Here is a 17,068-nt window from a genome sequence, read left to right on the forward strand (position 1 = left end):
GTGATATCTTTCCTTTCTTCTCTTTATGTGTCCTCTGCACTTGCAGGTCACTGGTGGTGTAGTGGGATGGGTACTGGGAGGGATGTTATACTGACTACTGGCTCTCTAGAAAGGCTATGGCAGCAAGAGCCTTATTTCTCTGACTGCTTCTGCTGTAGTCCTGTGCCAGCATAATGAGGAAAAAAGGGAAAAAAAAATCAATCAACATGTCACTGTTGGTACACAGGCCGTTGGTGCCATCCAACAGAGACAGGTGGAGAGAAGACAGTGTTTGCATTCCTCAATTCTTCTTAGTATCTCTCAATAAATATAAGCAGACTAAACAGAACCAAAGATATTGAGAGGGAGGTTTGGGCCATTTAAATATTTTTATGATGTGGAGGATACAATTCCCATGCACATTGAAAACTCACCAGCAAACTACTTTCCATCCTGCTAAAAAATCAACACACCTACAAGAAATGGGCAGAGGGAAGTGGGGCGCTGCACTGGCTTCTTTCAGACAACTAAGGGAGACAGCAATGGATGGTGCCAGTGTGCCCCCACTGCTTCTGATACCTGCCTACCAGCAGCAATCTCCACTTGGGAAGCTCTCAGCCTTCACTGTTAGGTGAAGCAAAACCTTCAGTTTGTTACCTTCACCTTCTAAAGTGTATTTGCCTCTTTGTTTGTGATACTAAAAGGAGTCTTCGACTGAAGGTAAGGAAGCTTTAGGAGTGAGGTTTATCTAGGTCAAAGCTCACTGTCGAAGTTACTCATAACAGAAGGAGACTCGGATGTTGGTGCACTGGTACATTAGTTTTCTCTTCTTAATTAACACTACTAGCAAACCAACATGATGGCTTAGGAGTGAGGCTAAATCTGATTCCAGAGCTGCATATGGAAAAGGGAACGTTAGTGGAGTTTTTCCTCCCAGCAGAGCAAGAGACAGAGAATGTCAGATCCCTCTAAATGCTAGGAGAGATTTCCAACCCAAGGATGAGCACAGACCACCATAGAACAAGCTAGCCCACACTTTCCACAGCACTATCTCCAGCTCCTCCTTTGGCCTTCTCCACCACCAATATCCTCACCAGACAACGTCAAGCCACCTTTTTGCAGTAACTTCACTTTAGAGCAACCCTTCTTGATTATACTACGGAGAGAGAACATCAAAGTAAACCATAGGCAGACCATAACTCCTCCTCCAGCAATGGGACATGAAACAGCCATGGAGATTCAGCATAGCACCTTACTTGAAAATAAATGAAGGAAGGGAAAGCATTTGGTTTGCTGCAGGTGGAGTATTTTTATCAGATTGAAAATCAATGTGTCCACTGTATTGTAACGCATTTGGAAATTACGTCTTTTGTCTAAAAAGCAAGAGTATGTGTGGGCTGGGGAACTACTGGCAGAAGTTCACAGCTTTCTGTGAAGTCTGCAAGTCTCCTTGCAACTCACTTAGGGAACAGCTTATGGCACGTGCTACAACTCCCCCCACATATGTTTGATTACTGGTCTGTGCCTACTTTCAATAAAGGTGTTCAGATGGGCTTTGGACCTTGTTTTTTTTTTGTGAAGTATCTTGCGCTGCACTGTGTTGGTGTTGCAAGCACCGTGCAGCAAGTGTGTCTCAGTGTATTAAAATACAGTATCTAGTACCTGCATTTTAATAAATTACTGGAAGATGCCATGTGAGAGTTATTGCATGCTACAAGCAACATATGTCCAGTATCATGATGCTGCAGAACATCAACCAGGCTAAAAGGATAAAAAACAATTAAAGGCATCTGTCCCCTCCCCTTTTTGAGAACAGAGTAGGGCTGGAGACAAGCAGTGAGCAACAGCACCATGCTGTGCTAAGTTCTTCTGGGTTTAGTGAGCGATCTATCAGTAAGATTTAGGATACACCACCATATGAATATTAATCTACTAAATGAGTATTTTTAATAGTTTCAACAATCCTGTTTGCACTACTGACACAGTTGGTAATAAGGCATAGAAGAAAGCGGTGAAGAGAAAAAACTTAGCATTGAAACTCTGGGCTTGACAGCAGGAAACAGAAATTACAGGCAACATAGTGCTTGAAAATGAATCCTAGTTGGCTGCCAAATCTATTTTTCAAAACAATGCCTAATTGCCTCAGGAAATACATTAATCAAAGGGTCCCAGAGGCCTAAGAACCATTTGCTCCAATCCACTGAGGCAGACTAGTGATAAAGACCTGCATAATACAAGGAGATATACATGTCCTTGAGACAAAATACTAATGTGAGAAATAGGAAAAGATACCTAACAAAAAGCTCTTGAACAAATTCCTTGAGCACCTTATTGACACTATCCTTGGGAGAGATTGAATAAGAAAAAAAAAGGTACTCTGACCCAATGAAGCCAGCTATAGGAATGAGAGAAGTTCATGAATTGTGCTGTCCAAATTGATAAACAGAAGGTTGTGTCACGAAGAGTGTCTCTGTGGTGTAGCCCACATCATGTAGAGAGCAAATGAGGCCAGCATGAAGAAATAACCAGTCTGTGCAAGGGCTCTGCATAATAGCATAATCTGAAATGCCCATGATCAAAGACAGAGGAAAAACATGCCAAAGAATTGAGGAAGAGTTGGATCATTTGACGGGTACGTAAGGCTGCGTCCTCTGCGTATCGATCCAGTGTTCTCGATTCTGTTGGTGGCAGAGCTTGCAGTGCTAACCCCGTGCCGCAGAGAGGTGACCCTGGGCACATTTCCGGGGGGTGCAATAACAAAGCCCCACATCCAGCTTCTCACACCCTGCTCTCAGGCATGTGTCTGCTGCCGTTTACTCACACACTTGCTACAGCACGTGAGCAGAGCAGAAGGAACTCTTGCCTTATATGGTTTGCTCAGCAATCACTTTAAACCACAACACACAACCTAACTCTCTTTCTCTTGCATTACATAAGCTTTCTAGAGCTAATGCAGTTGCTAAGCAGTAATTTTGCATGACTAAAAAAGAAATCCATGATTGCTAGGTTCACTAAATGTTTTTTTTTCCCCTTATTGCCATATAATTATAGCTATAATAAAAACATTCATCAGCATGCAAAAATTAGGTCAGGAATAGAGCAAGCATGACATATACATACCTTTTAGAAACCTTTAGTTCTTCCTTTGCCTTTGGAGGGGGAAGGGCGGGAAAAAGTTTGGTATTGCATATAATTATAATAGGTTTCTTCCATCCTGTTGGGTGATCTGGCATAAACAGAAGTTTGCATTCTTGTTTCGGAAGGCAGCGTGCTTTGCCCATCACTGAGCTCTTCTAAAGGTTTGCCACAGGCTCCCGTGTAAGGCCACAGCACACAGCATTTTGCCTTCTCAAATAGGGATGGTGAGCATCCCTCTGGCAGGCAGGTGGAGGCAGCCCCCACCCCGGGAAGGAGCCCTGCACCCAGGCTGCGGGTGTGGGGAGCACACGTTCTGCTCTTCCGAGGGCTGCATCCGTGTGGCAGATGCAATGCGCTGTGCGTGCGCGGGGCTGCCAGGCACCATCGTGGGGCTGCCAGGATGGAGACCTGGACCAGAAGGCGCTGTGCCCAGCCTGCCTTCAGCGGGGACTTCCTTCCCACTGAATTGCAGAGGCCTGGCCGAGCTGATATGAGGGCAAATTAACCTGTGCTAAACCACTGAGCTAATTCACTACTGGGACATTTTCCTGAAATTGACACAAGATTTTTTTTCCCTTTTCATCCTAAAGCTCCTAATTATGCCCCAAGCACAATCCTAAATATTCTCCTATAGTTCTGATATTTAACTTTTACCAGACACACGTTCTTGACAGTTATTCACTATCTCTATAATTTTAATAATTACACCTTCCTTTATCCACATTGATGATTGTGGGATGGCCAATTGCCTTTTGATAAGATGCTGCCAGTGAGGTGGCTCCAGTGTCTGCTCAGCCCCACACTGTGCTGTGCACACGTACCCAGCAGCGCTGGAGACAATAAGGTCAACTCCTGAACTGCAGATAACATGCATTCATCACTGTAATCAATTTTTTTTAGAGAACAAATCAACTTAGTGATAACCTTTACTTTTCAGAGGCCTGACGTTATTTATTGTATTGTTATTTAACTAACACTAATGCTAAAAATACAAGTTTCCTCTATTTAATTAAGAATTTGAATAAATGTAACTTAAATTAATAATTATTTATATACCTGTGCAAAGTATCCTCCTAGTTAGCGAAAAGAAGTATCAAATTTACTACAAAACCAACATTTATTTCTGCACTACCTTCTTTAATGGTTGCCACTCAGGAAAGATCAGTTTCATTAGCACAGTAAGAAAAACAAAAGCAAGAGTAAAATGGAGACTTTGCCTACACACTTAATGGAAAATCACAATTAAATTAAAGAGATTAAAAAAATAGTCACTGGATAGAGATTACAGGGATTTGAAGTCAAGTAAATATTTAATTGACTGTTGGGGTCCTCCATCCGTCATTCCTGTCCCTAACACAACACACGACCTGTGTACTTGGATCCCTCTGCAGGGGAAGTTTTGTCCTTCATTGGGTAAGCAGAGTGATTATCAGACACTGTCAGCCTTAATTATTTTAATGTTGAGATTATTTGGTGCTAAACACATTCTGAAGTTTTATCATCACTTGGCACGCAGTTTCCTTCCACATCTCATCAGAATGTGAGGCTCAGGGAAAATAAACCGTGCTTATTATGGCAGGGACTCAGCTGCTCGACCTCTGAGCTCCCGTGGCTGCCAGCTGTGGCAGCGCCTCATCAGGGAGCTCTCACGGAGTGGGGTGTACAGGCATTAAGGAGAAGGGAAAAGTTACATTTCTTTAGTTGGGTTTTTGGGGGTGTATTTTTTTGAGGGGGGTAGCCAGGGGGTATTTTTATTTGCTTGTTTTTCTTTATTTTGTTTTGTCTTGTTTTTTTTGTTTGGTTTTTGTTTGTTTGGTTTTGGTTTTTTTTTTTAATTGGTCAGCAAACTGACTTCTCTCAGCAGTGGCTCCCCATTAGTTTTTTTCTTTTCCTGCAGGAACTTTCATGATCATAGTCACTCGTTAAACTCTGCTGGAAAAAAGACATCTCCAGCAGGAGACCAGTGCTCAGTAGTTGCTAACAAGCCTTGTTTGCCCTGCATACATGGGAGAGACTGACTATCCCCAGAGCGAATCTAGGCTTGCTATTCTGGATGGTTTTTCTCTGACTCTGATCTAGCTTTGCATCTATCACCGCTGCTTCCGATGGAGGGAAGCGAGGGGAGCAGCCCTTACTGTCAGCAGCACCCACCTACTGGTGCACTGGGACAGAGGAGCAGGACATTTAATGCAAGAAGAAAATGCAATCATCCTAATTATTCTTGTTTACAACATGCTTCCTTCTATACACTTCAGAAGTGGAACTTCAACCAGCTGGTTCAGATTTACTTGCACAGCAATAAGGAACAGCAGATGCCTTTTGCTCAGGTAAGACGAGTTCTCCCTTGGCTCACCAGGGCTGCCGAAGCACACAGGGTGCCACCACTACAGCCAGAGCCTCACCTTTCTCTGGCCGTGCCCTGTATTGGCTACTGACAGGTGCTTGGAGAAAAAGATGCTTTTGCCATGGCTGGCTGTGGTGGCATTAGGTGTCAGGACAAGCATGCAACAAGTAATGCAAACACTGAAGGACAACAAATGCTTCAAATATGTCCATGTAAAACCTTGCTGGCACACTTTAGAAAAAACATCCCGTCTCCTGATGACAGACCTGGTGTTGCAGCAGTGCCACCATGGGAGGGTGCCACACCAGGGAGCTGATTGCAAACACAGCACACTGCGAAGGGCCAGTCCGAGCGACTGCAACGTACCCTGAAAGGGAAGGCAGGAGTGATGGACAGTCTGAGGACTGCGATACACAGGGCCGTTAGACAAAAGAGGAATGAGGAGACAGCGGGAGGAAATGCAGTATGTTTGGGAGTTTGCTTGGAGCAAGGTAGTAATGAACATATGCGGCTGCTGGAGAGTGCAAGGCAGATGTGACTAGAGAGCATGTGGGCCACTGCGTCAGGGCTGGTGGGGGGAAAGACTGTGAGTCAGAGACATACAGTTTTCCAGCTATCAGTTCATTGGGATATATACTGATAACATGCACTAATTAACATAGGAGTTACAGCAGCAAGTCACTTTTAGTACTACCAAATACTTAAAAAAAATAAAAGAAGATAATACTTTACATTCTCTGAAAATCTCCCCCAGCTCCAGCAGCCCTCCCCAGAGCTGTGCTCCCCACATGCTTACCAGTGTGACCCCTGGCTGCACCCTTTTCTTCCTAGGATCCTTCATTCCCTATTTCAGGGGAAAACTGTTGGGAAGAGCTTCCCTTTCCCCTCTTCTCTCCTGTCTGGGCATGCAAGGAAAGGACTGGGGTACACGGAGGCACCTTGTTGCTGACAGGAAAGGAGCACAATTGGCTGCAGCTGCTAGGGGGTTCCTCCTCTCCTCTGGACATTGTGGGCTGCCTGAAAGAAGCGAAAGGGTGAAACCTCCAAACTGCTAAAGCAGCCTCACCTGGCTGCTCTCCTTTGGGGCTGGCATTAGGGAAGGTGCCCAATCAAAGCATCTTCCTATTCCTAGTATCTCATTATGTCCTCCTTGCATGTCCCAAACTCACTCATTTCCTCTTTTTCCCTTCTTTTATTGCTAGCCCTTCATGCCAGGACTTTTGCCAGTCCTTGTCTTGCCAAGGGCAGCTACACCACTTTTCTGGCACCTGCTGTTTCCCTCTCACATCTCTTCCACCCCTGTTTACTCCAGTTCCTCCACTCTGACTTGTGTCACAGGGTTCTGCTTTCCTTGACAGACATTCCCACTGTTCATCAAAAGAGTCTCCAAAGCATTCCTGGAAAGTCTGGAATTGAATCAGTATGCCGTTTGCAATTGATCTTTGATGTTAGTATTTTCTCATGCATGAAGCAATGAAGAATGAGAACCAGGTGGGTGACATGGACTGTTCGGTCACAAGTACTGCCCCTGCCTTGTCTGCTGCTCCTGGCTGCAGCAGCGCTGCCCAAAACCCTGACAGGAGAGGGAATGTTTACAGTTAGGACAATTACAGCACAGAAAATGGTAATGATATTAAACCAAACTATCTGGCATTACCATTTTTTTTTTTGTCAGAAATTGTAGTAACTGAGAAATTAACATTTACAAAACATCCCAGTGTGAAACAATGTGTGCACCCACCTAGGGACAGCTCCTCTACCGGGGGGGATGTTTCTGCCATGCTAGGAAGTGCTCCTGAAGACACACCGTTAATGGATGGAGTGTCTCCATCAGAGGGGCTGCAGCAAGGCTGATAAGAAATGTTTTTTTATAGATCGCTTGATCAGAGCAAACAAATAAATTGTTTATAGTTTTTGGTCATTTTCCCTTCACACAGTGTCATGGTGGAACACCAGCAGGCAGCACAGCTAAGAAACATTTGCAGGGCAGGGCAAAGCGCTTGCACCAGAGCTGAACACTTTTAAGTGTCAAGCAAGTGTTCAGTGATACATCTGCATTGGAAACTCAATGGTGTATCCATCTACTGTGGGCAGCTACAATTGCCTAACGGAAAACTGCAATTCCAGTTCATATCTAGATAATTATAACTATATATATATATAAAATATGAAGTGGCAGATGGCTTAACATTTTTTTTTGACTAGTCTAGAGTTCTGAAGCATTCTTCAGAGGTGTTTTGGACAACTTGGAAAAAATTTCAAATCAAAAAGGAATTTGTGGGAACTTTAGCAAAGTGTCAAGCCCTAAAGTATTTATATCAGAACGGTCTTGTCAAAACTGGTAAACTCTAACTTACTTCTTTTGAGTCAGAGGTTGTTGAGGGTTCAAGTGTCAATGGGAACAATGAAACAGAGTATTTCTGAAACGTGTTAAGTAAAAATAAACAGCTTAATGTTAGATTTCTAAAAGCAAAATTTAATAAATTAATATATGCATGCCAGATAAAAATACAAAATTACAATTGAAATAGCAATAATAATAAAGGAACACTGCTCAGCATTGCAGGTTTCACTGCAACCGCCATAAACATCATGGAGAATTACTTAAAGTAACATGTAAAGTACATATTTTTTTCCTGTTAAAAAGAAATTACTATATGATGAAAAAACCGAAAAAAATCCAAAAAGAAATCCAAGAAGATCAGCCCCCAAAGTGCAGAGAATGATATGAAATGTCAATAAACTGCCGGAGGCTCCATTTCACATAAGTCATCCTTCTTTTTAGTATCAGAAACCAATTACATAAAACATAAAAGCAAATTCACAACAGGTTTACACGGAGAAACATGCTGAATTACAATCACAAACTATCCAGAACAAAGATGCTGCACCAGTTCAGTTGTTTTCTTCATGGAATGAGTCTCACCAGAACAGGGAGAACAGGGAGCAAATCATGCAATAGCTTTAGGCTTTTTGTTTTTTATTTCAACATGATAAACACCCAGAATTAATAGTACTGGAAAGTATGTGTTAACCTTTTTCAACATCAGCTGAATGGCACTACAGAAACGACAAAGAGTTCCTTCATTTTTATCCTGAATACATTGAAAGCTCTAGCAAATATGGAATTCAGCGACAAGAGCCATTAAATTACTTAAAATATTCCTTCATCCATAGAACACTGTTGCTTCCTTTTTTATTACAAAACCCCCAAAATATTCAAAATAAAATGTCTTCATTTTTTATAAGCATCTCCACCACAAGTCTCTGATAACGGATATCATTCAACGCAGCCATCGCATCCAGTTCTGGTGCTCTCATAAGAGTTGGTCCAAAAACTATGCCCAGGTTCTCTGCACTCATCAGATTTTCCTTTTCATGGAGTGTTACTCTGCAAAAAAAAGGACAGTGTTTTTCCCATTCCTCCACTGCCACACTATGCCTGCATATGCTTGAAAACCAGGGAAAATGGATGGAAATGTTTGCCTTTCCCCAAAGCCTAGGAGAAGCTGCCATTTCCAGCAGGATGGATATGCAGGTGTCGGATGAAACACTCAGAAGCTGGTGAGTGCAAATGCTGTGTGGGTTTATGCTCAGTTAGATGTCTCTGTCCTCCTACCGTGCGCACAGATCATGTTTACTGGCAGGAGGGGTCGGCTCTTGGCAGCGAGGGAGGGGGATGAGGGTAGAATTCAGACAAATGGTAAGAATTTTGCTTTTGCTCTTTACCGTGGCACCATTTGGAGGCTGTTCCTACAGGGAGCAGACCATGTTTGTTATTATGTTAGCAGTTTTATAGTCACTAGAGAGGTACCCACCCAGGTGGGATTCTGCCCAGGTTACCCTGGTGGCATGGCTACGTGTAGTCACACTGGTCCTCTCTTGTGCATGCGACGGAAACAGGGGTGAAGAACATCACACATGAATTCCCTGCCTTCATGCGCTACAGGCTAACCATGCTAAGCCGGATGCCTGATTCCTCTTCAAGACAAATCATGCCCTGTGGAATGGACTAAAAAAAAATGAATCATCACTTTGGGGTAGCTATGGAACCACCAGGGTCCCACTGTAACCTCACGCGCACAGCAGTCTGAGCAGGTCATTAAGCCTGTGCTCCACTTCCACCCTTCCCTCTTCTAGGGTCCTTAACAGCTGTCAAACATCTGAGCCCCAACTCAGGGGAGCCTCCAGCCACCTATTTCCCACCTGCAAATGAGAAGGAGACAGTGAGGCCACATTCTGATGCTCTGCAGGAATCTGACCTGTTCGAAGCTGTGGGCTGAGGTGCTTCTGCAGGACAGGTTTTCAGGCCACCTACAGAAATGTGATTTGCCCAAGAATCATACCCACAGGAGGGGCATCCTCTGCTGCGGCTACTGCAGAAACGCATCTGCTCAGCAAATACCGGAACAGCCACTGCTGCCCAGCCAGGAGGGTCTCACGGAGGGTACTTCTTAATGTGGGCTCAGAGGCAGCTCGTGCTCCTCTGCGCAGCTCCGCTCAGCGTGGAGAACGCACGGTGCGGCACAGCACAGGGTGGGAGGAGGACAGTCTGCCAGGGGTATCCTGACACTGAGTGCACCTATCGCTGCTGCCCACTGCAACAGATGCAGCAGCCACAAACGTGCCTCAGAGCCTAAGCTTCTGCCTTGGTTTATCCTAGTGAGTTGCCTTGCTCAAGGAAATAAATATAGATTATGCAAATGTTTTAATACACTCTATGGTTTGAAGAGTCCATAAGGATTCTCAGAAACAAGTAAGAATCCAGTGACAGCAACAGGAAGAGCCTGGCAAAATTATTTTTCTTATCACCACTGTGGCATTTTGCGTTGCATGAACAAACATAATGGCATATAAAAAAAATTCAAGATTTTTCTTCCTTTTTTTTCCCCCTTCTGCCTTAATTTTTATTTTGAAACAAGTCGGACTGATGCTTCAGTGCTGCTGTGTCTTCAGTTTGTACTTATTGCAGATAAAGCTGTGTCTGCTTGCTGCTGTGAATTCAGCAGCAAGACAACAGCCTCTCGAGCATCACAGCTCTTTTTAGCAAATGTATTAAAAGCAACTTTAACAATAAGTGAATTTTGCCACCCTTCTACTTTATCATTCACCTATAAGAGAAATACAATGTGCAAAACCAACTTGCTAACTAGAACAGCAAGTCTTGAACAGGGAAGGGAAAAATTAACTTCACACTTCACAAGCAGTATGGTATTTTTTTGCTTCCGAGACTCTTATTCCTGCATCTGTTCTAAAACATCCATTAGAAATGTCATTGAAATAAATGGACAAATCAGGCAGCAAGTCTGTAGCTGAATTTTGCCTGAGGCACTCAGCAAAATTGACATATTCCTGCTAGTAGAATAACTATAAAAGGAAAATAAAAATAAAAGAGCTTAAAATGAAGTATTTTTCTAAGGAAACAATGATTCTAATATTGACAGTAAGTTCATGTCATTTGAGAAACTAAAGTGGATACCCTAACATGCCACACTGACTTTTTCCCTACTTTCCTGAAAGAAACAGTCTGTGCTGTTTTACTGGATATTCATCTGTCAGTCCCTCTTTTAACATTTTTTCAACCTACTGACCAACTTCAGTCATATATGGGTGTGAAGGAGAAACCTCAGACAGAATTTATGCTTCTATGTTTTTAAGAAGATGGCAGGTGGAACAAAAGCCTCCATGTGATGTGGAATAGATGGCAGACCACACCAGATGTGTGGCTGGTGGGACAATTAACATTCCCTAATCGGCATTAGCTCAAGCCTAGCGAGTGTTGTCTTATTTAGGGATGACCAGGTTAGCCGAGACTTCACAGAAAAAGATACTGATCTAAGTGATATTAGTTCCTTGCCCACAGAGTGACTTATTACTCCTTATAAGTCCTAGGCTTTTTTTTTTCTTTGGCCATAAATCATAGAATCCCTAGGTTGGGAAAGACCATTGAGATCATCGAGCCCAACCGTACCTGTCCACTACTAAATCATATCCCTAAGCACCTCATCTACCCATCTTAAATACTTCCAGGGATGGTGACTCAATCACCTCTCTAGGCAGCCTCTTCCAGTGCTGGATAACCATTTTGGTGAAGAAATTCTTCTGATGTCCAATCTGAACTTCTCCTGGTACAGCTTTAGGCTATTCCCTCTTGTCCTACCACTTATCATTTGGGAGAAGAGACCAACACCCACCTCACTACAACCTCCTTTCAGGTGGTTGTAGACAGTGATAAGGTCTCCTCTCATACTCCTCCACACTAAATATATATTCACCGCAACCTTAAGTGCAGTGCAAATTTGTCAGATAGATGACTTTTGTGCTTCAAAACTGTGGGTTTTTTGACATTTCCTTCTTTGGAAGGAAGTACCTTGTGAGCATTTGGGTATTCACTGTTGTGCAGACTATCATTCCTTGTCATGGTCTGTCTCCAGGATCTGGCGGGCCTTCATCGCCCAGACTTTTCTGGATGTCCTAACATGGTCTTTGCTAAGTTTAGCTTAGACTTCTTTCCAGCTAGTCCACCTACCTCTTCAGATGTGCCATGAGATACCGTAATGTTTCACAGTGTGCAGGCGGCAGCAGTTTCAGTGCCTCGTGGAGAATTTCCAGCTGTTCATCCGGATCGGTGGTTTCTGAAACACAGAAATTCAACTGTCACCCCTATGTACAGCTAGAACTCACGCGCAGAAGAACAAGAATGGTGGCCTGCAGAGGAGATAGGGTCTCACAGCTCTGCTGGATTACTGATTTCCAGAACCTATCCAAGCCTCATTTGCCTGTCTAAAAAACGTGCTCAGAGTACAGCCAAGATGTGACTGATTTTGTACAAAGAAAATTCCCCAAAGCAAACTGCAATCCCCAGAAAGATTCCCTGCATCCTACAAAAAAAAAAAAAAAAAAAAAATCCCCTGGCAATCCTTGCTGACTGCTGTGGTTCTGCACAAATCATCTGCAGGTGCAACCCTGGGACAGCAGAAGGTACTGGGAACCTTGCCATTAGCATCTTTGGCTGTCTGTACTACTTGGAACAAGCCTTCTCCAGAGGAGCAGTAAGCCCAGCATCCAGCCCCTCTTTTCCACCCATGGCTATTTCACATCTTCCCAGGTGTGGCTGGTGTGACTGCTACACTGCAGAGATACTTCAGGCAGCCAGGATGCTTGGGAGAGATATTCCAGCTGGGTTTACTGCCGTGCTTGCAGACTCACTGTATGCAAGGCCAGCGTTGAAGGTGGCCTTAGGATGAATGCTTATCAGCTTATGAAAACACTCAAAATGGATACCTTTAGAAATAAATGACATCTTGTTACTAAACCTTTTCATAAACAATCTTCTTTATGGTAATATAAACCCAACAAAATTTAAATGTCACTGTCAAGTACCAGGGATTCATGCAACACACACAAAGGTACGAAACCCATAATGTGTGGTGAAAAGGAATCATTCTTGGTGACAAAGGCAAAGAAAAATGTAACCATGACCACGCAGCACCATGTGGTCATGTTGTAATGTGCAGTGCCTATTTACTCCTGCAATCCTTCTTAAACAGGGAATGCTGCTGACAGGCTGTTCAGCCTGGAGAAGAGAAGGCTCTGAGGAGACCTTATAGCGACCTTCCAGTATCCGAAGGGGGCTACAAGAAAGCGAGGAGGGACTGTTTACAAAGGCTTGTAGTGATAGGACCAGGGGCAATGGGTATAAACTGGAGAGGGGCAGATTTAGACTAGACATCAGGAAGAATTTCTTCACTATAAGAGCGGTGAGGCACTGGCACAGGCTGCCCAGGGAAGTTGGGCGGGGGGTTGGAACTGGATGATCTGTAAGGTCCCTTCCAACCCAAACTATTCTATGATTCTATGCAGGCTATGAGCTACGGGACAGCTATTAAATCAATAGGCAAGTACTACACAAAAAGGAGAAGAAAATGTTGAGAAGGAAAAGCAGGAGGAAAAGGTGTTATACTTACTTGCAGACTCTATAAACTTTGGGTAGGCATCATACGTGATGAGTGGAATTGGCAAATCCCTGAAGTACAGTTTAAGTGCACCAGTGATAATATTGATATCTTCATACATATTCACAGAAATATCAGCTTTTTCCCCATCTGTGTAGAGAAGGCACTGACATTAAAGGCTTGGAAGTTTTAAACAGCATTCAAAAGAAAAATAATTACTTGCTTAAGCAAACATTATTAAAAAGGACACAATCACAGACTTCAGCTTTTATAAGCAAACCAGAGTTACTGGGCTGTAAGGCTGACGGTGAAAACCACAAGCATTTTATAAAGAAACCTATCCTTTCCTCATTTCAAATAATTACCAAAATGCAGGTTTTTTTCCTGGGGAAAAAAACCTGCCTGCCTGATCTAGCAGTATCTATCTTGTGGAAAAGTGTGGAAGTTTAGCTATTTCTGAACACACTGCTTTGCCAAACAACACATTTGTCAGCACTGAATGAAAAATCCAGGGAGTCTGGGAAAATAAGTAAAAGCTTATTAGTTAGAAAACTAACTTAGTCCACACCCTCCTCATTTTATAGGAAAAACAGGTGTTCACCATTTAGCTACAGCATACTATCTACTCCTGACGGCAGTGGACACAGATCCAGAACTTGGCTTCTCCAGCACATCCCCACCCTGCTAACACTGCAGAGGAGGCAAGTGTTGTCTGAATAGGTCAAGTCCTCCAGAGAAACAGTAGAGAGAGATTTTCTAGCACGGATTTTGGCTGCCTTGACTTCTACCATGATAAGGGGGACTGCAGCTGGAAAGCCTTTAATTTTCCCACTGCCTTTTCTCAGAGAGAAGAGTGTGTTCCCACTGACTTTCTTTTAGACTGTAATAACTCCAGATTTTCTTTGCACTACTGTATTCAACTTATTATTTTGGAGCTTTCATCCAGAATGATGGATTTAAGTTGCACAGCCCTCTTAAGGCATTTTACCACTTGCCCTCTATCCCTCCCCCAACCTCCTGAGTGCAGTTTTACTTGCAGACCAGGGCAGTAGTTCAGAAAGCTTTGTCCTTTCCTATGCTCATCATTACTGAAGCACAGATACTGATGGAAGGAGAAAAGTAGATTTTGGCAATAAGGGCCGAAGTGAAGCTGATATGCTTTTCTGACGGGGAGACTCCTCTTTTGCTAGCACAGCTGCCAGACTCCTTCAGCCCAGTGATGCAGTGGAGCACGGGACAAGCAGAGGCTGTGCAGAAAAAACCCGTGTATATTTAATACATCAGCACACAGGAAAGACTGTACCTCTGTCAAATGCCATTTTGACATCTTCAATAAGATCACTAAATCCTGAGACTCTGTATAGTCCTTCAGAATTAAGACCTGCAACAAACATTTCAACTGATTAAAATCAGTCTTAATTTTACAGTTTCCTTCCACCCAGTTCTTCCTTTGCCAGGTTCTTAATTTAAGGCAGAAAAAGCAGACGTTTTAAAAGCTTTATCAGGCTTTTGTTTCAAAATGAAATCTTATCTTGGCCTTTTAACCTTGACACTTGCATTAGCTACCTTACTATATGAAACTAAATCATGTTTACACAAATGATTTCAGAGCTGAAAAAACATATTAAACCAAGTAAAACATTTAAAACCTGAGATTAGCATACTTGATGTTCAGTCACTATCTCAGAACAAAACCAAATGCTTTAATTCTAGAAAAGGATACTTGGTGTGGAATAGGGGAACTATCAAGAGGAAGCATATCAATACTGTCTTTGTTTTAGCACATTCCTTTAATTTTTTTAATAGAAATATTACTGGAAAGATAGGTGCCAGTATATAACTATGAAGCAGTAATTGTCCATTAAGCAATTGCAAGCTAATCTATATAAATTATAAATGGGTATAAACCAAGAAATAAAGCAAAGTACAATATTAGCTGCGCAGGGTAATTGGGAGTCATAAAATGTCTTGCACAAATTTGTTTTGAGCAATCACACATTCAGCAGAAACCCAGATGACCCAGATCAATCTAAACGGATTATCAGTAAAGCAATGAAAGTCCATTAACTATGCCTTACCTCTAGATTCAATTTCCCTAATGCACATATCTACCACCATTGGTCTCTTAGTAAAGTGTGCTTTTACTAGCGTTGTAAGGTCACAGCTGTACACTTTCTTGACATGCTTCAGGTCTGGCTTGCAGTCATTTGGGACCATCTTGGAACATTGCTTGTGCACATTTAAACCACAATCTGAGAGAAAAATGAAAAGACAATTAAGCTGGTGTTTGGTTAAAATGGTCAGCACTGCAGCCTACGCGTGGCTCCTGCAAGATCTGATCTGATCTCACAACTACTACTCCTGTTTAGACCCTTTAACTATCAAATGTGTCAGGAAGGGACAGACCTGAAGCAAGACAGATTTCCTACCCAAGACATTTCTTCTATCCCTAAAAGATCTAACACAAACTGAAAAACTTCCCATATGTTTTTTTGATTCAGGATTTAAGGGTCGATTATGTTCCCCACCACTATTACATATGTTCCTATCACAATCTAAACCTTCTTCCCACGTTGCTGCAGGTTTCCTAACACAGTTTTAATGTACTGCTGAACTGCAGCACTGAAGACACCTCCTCAGGGAGATGAAGGCAGGGACTGGGTCTCAGAACGCTGCACTCCCTCTGCAGCATTTATTACCAGGGCAGCCTCGAGGTCTGAAACTCTTCAAGGACTCCTACGCTCTTGCCAGGTATGACAGCCCATTCCCCAGTGCGGAGGGGCGCTGAAAAGCAGATGCAGGAGTCATCAAGCTGGTTAGTGGTCTCTTCCTACTGAGTAGTTTACAAAGGACTTTGCTAAGTCGCAGCAGCTGCAATTCTGATGCCGTTTCACAGGGCATTTCTGAAACAAAGTTTTCGCATGCAGCAAACCAATTCTATTCACTTTAAAAATTACTTAGGAAAGAATTGTTGTTTTTTTTTTTAACAGAAACAATTTCACAGGCTTATTGTAAACATACTGAGAATAAGATTTAGTTTAAGTGAAACTTAACTGAAATCAGGTTACGGAAAAATGTTCTGCCCAAAACCATTCAAAAATTTAATACTCTGTTTGGGAAAAAAAAACAAACCCAAACTTGGAAAACACCACCAATTATACAGTGACAATGTGAAAAGCAATATAGTCTTTAAGCTAAGCACACACTGCAGTCAACACTATCAGGCAGCCTCCCGCACTGCCAGGGGCCCAGGGCAGCCCCCAGCTACTGTTTTCACTTGTCATTTCTCTTGCCTTGCAATGGGAACTCACAAGTGCTTATGAAGAAATAAGAACCAGCAAGAAAGGCAGTACTTTGCAGTCAGGGTATCTGCCATGGTCTGACATGCACTTGGTATACAGAGATATTCCAGTTCTGCAAGAGCTTCTCTATGCCACTGCATTGCTATGCAAAGTCCCCTGGATTTCTGCAGAATTAAGAATTAATGTAGGAACTTGAAGGATGACTTCTGTATTTTCCTCTCCTGCTGCAGTACTGTGTATCTGTCTACATAGATTTCCTTTGTATTTAATTCCTGCTGATTTTGCCAATACTTACATTTTCATTAATGTTCTATAGATTATTTGACATTTTTCTTTCCAAAACAGTAAAC

The 17,068-nt window shown here is 42.8% G+C and overlaps 1 protein-coding gene across 1 annotated transcript in view; it reads right to left on the bottom strand.

Annotated features, from left to right (window-relative positions):
- Positions 1 to 7,921: 7,921 nt before the first annotated feature.
- The window catches only part of CHN1 (chimerin 1), a 100,831-nt gene continuing 91,684 nt past the window's right edge, over positions 7,922 to 17,068 (bottom strand). The window contains exons 9-13 of the mRNA XM_054069760.1: positions 15,495 to 15,668; positions 14,720 to 14,797; positions 13,429 to 13,566; positions 11,991 to 12,096; positions 7,922 to 8,852 (exon numbers count right to left, since the gene is read on the bottom strand). Of these exons, the coding sequence (XP_053925735.1) occupies positions 8,681 to 8,852; positions 11,991 to 12,096; positions 13,429 to 13,566; positions 14,720 to 14,797; positions 15,495 to 15,668 (668 nt within the window). The 3' untranslated portion in view covers positions 7,922 to 8,680. The remainder of the gene's footprint in view (positions 8,853 to 11,990; positions 12,097 to 13,428; positions 13,567 to 14,719; positions 14,798 to 15,494; positions 15,669 to 17,068) is intronic.

The sequence above is a fragment of the Cuculus canorus genome, chromosome 6 (genome assembly GCF_017976375.1).
Source record: "Cuculus canorus isolate bCucCan1 chromosome 6, bCucCan1.pri, whole genome shotgun sequence".
NCBI classification, from domain to species: domain Eukaryota; kingdom Metazoa; phylum Chordata; class Aves; order Cuculiformes; family Cuculidae; genus Cuculus; species Cuculus canorus.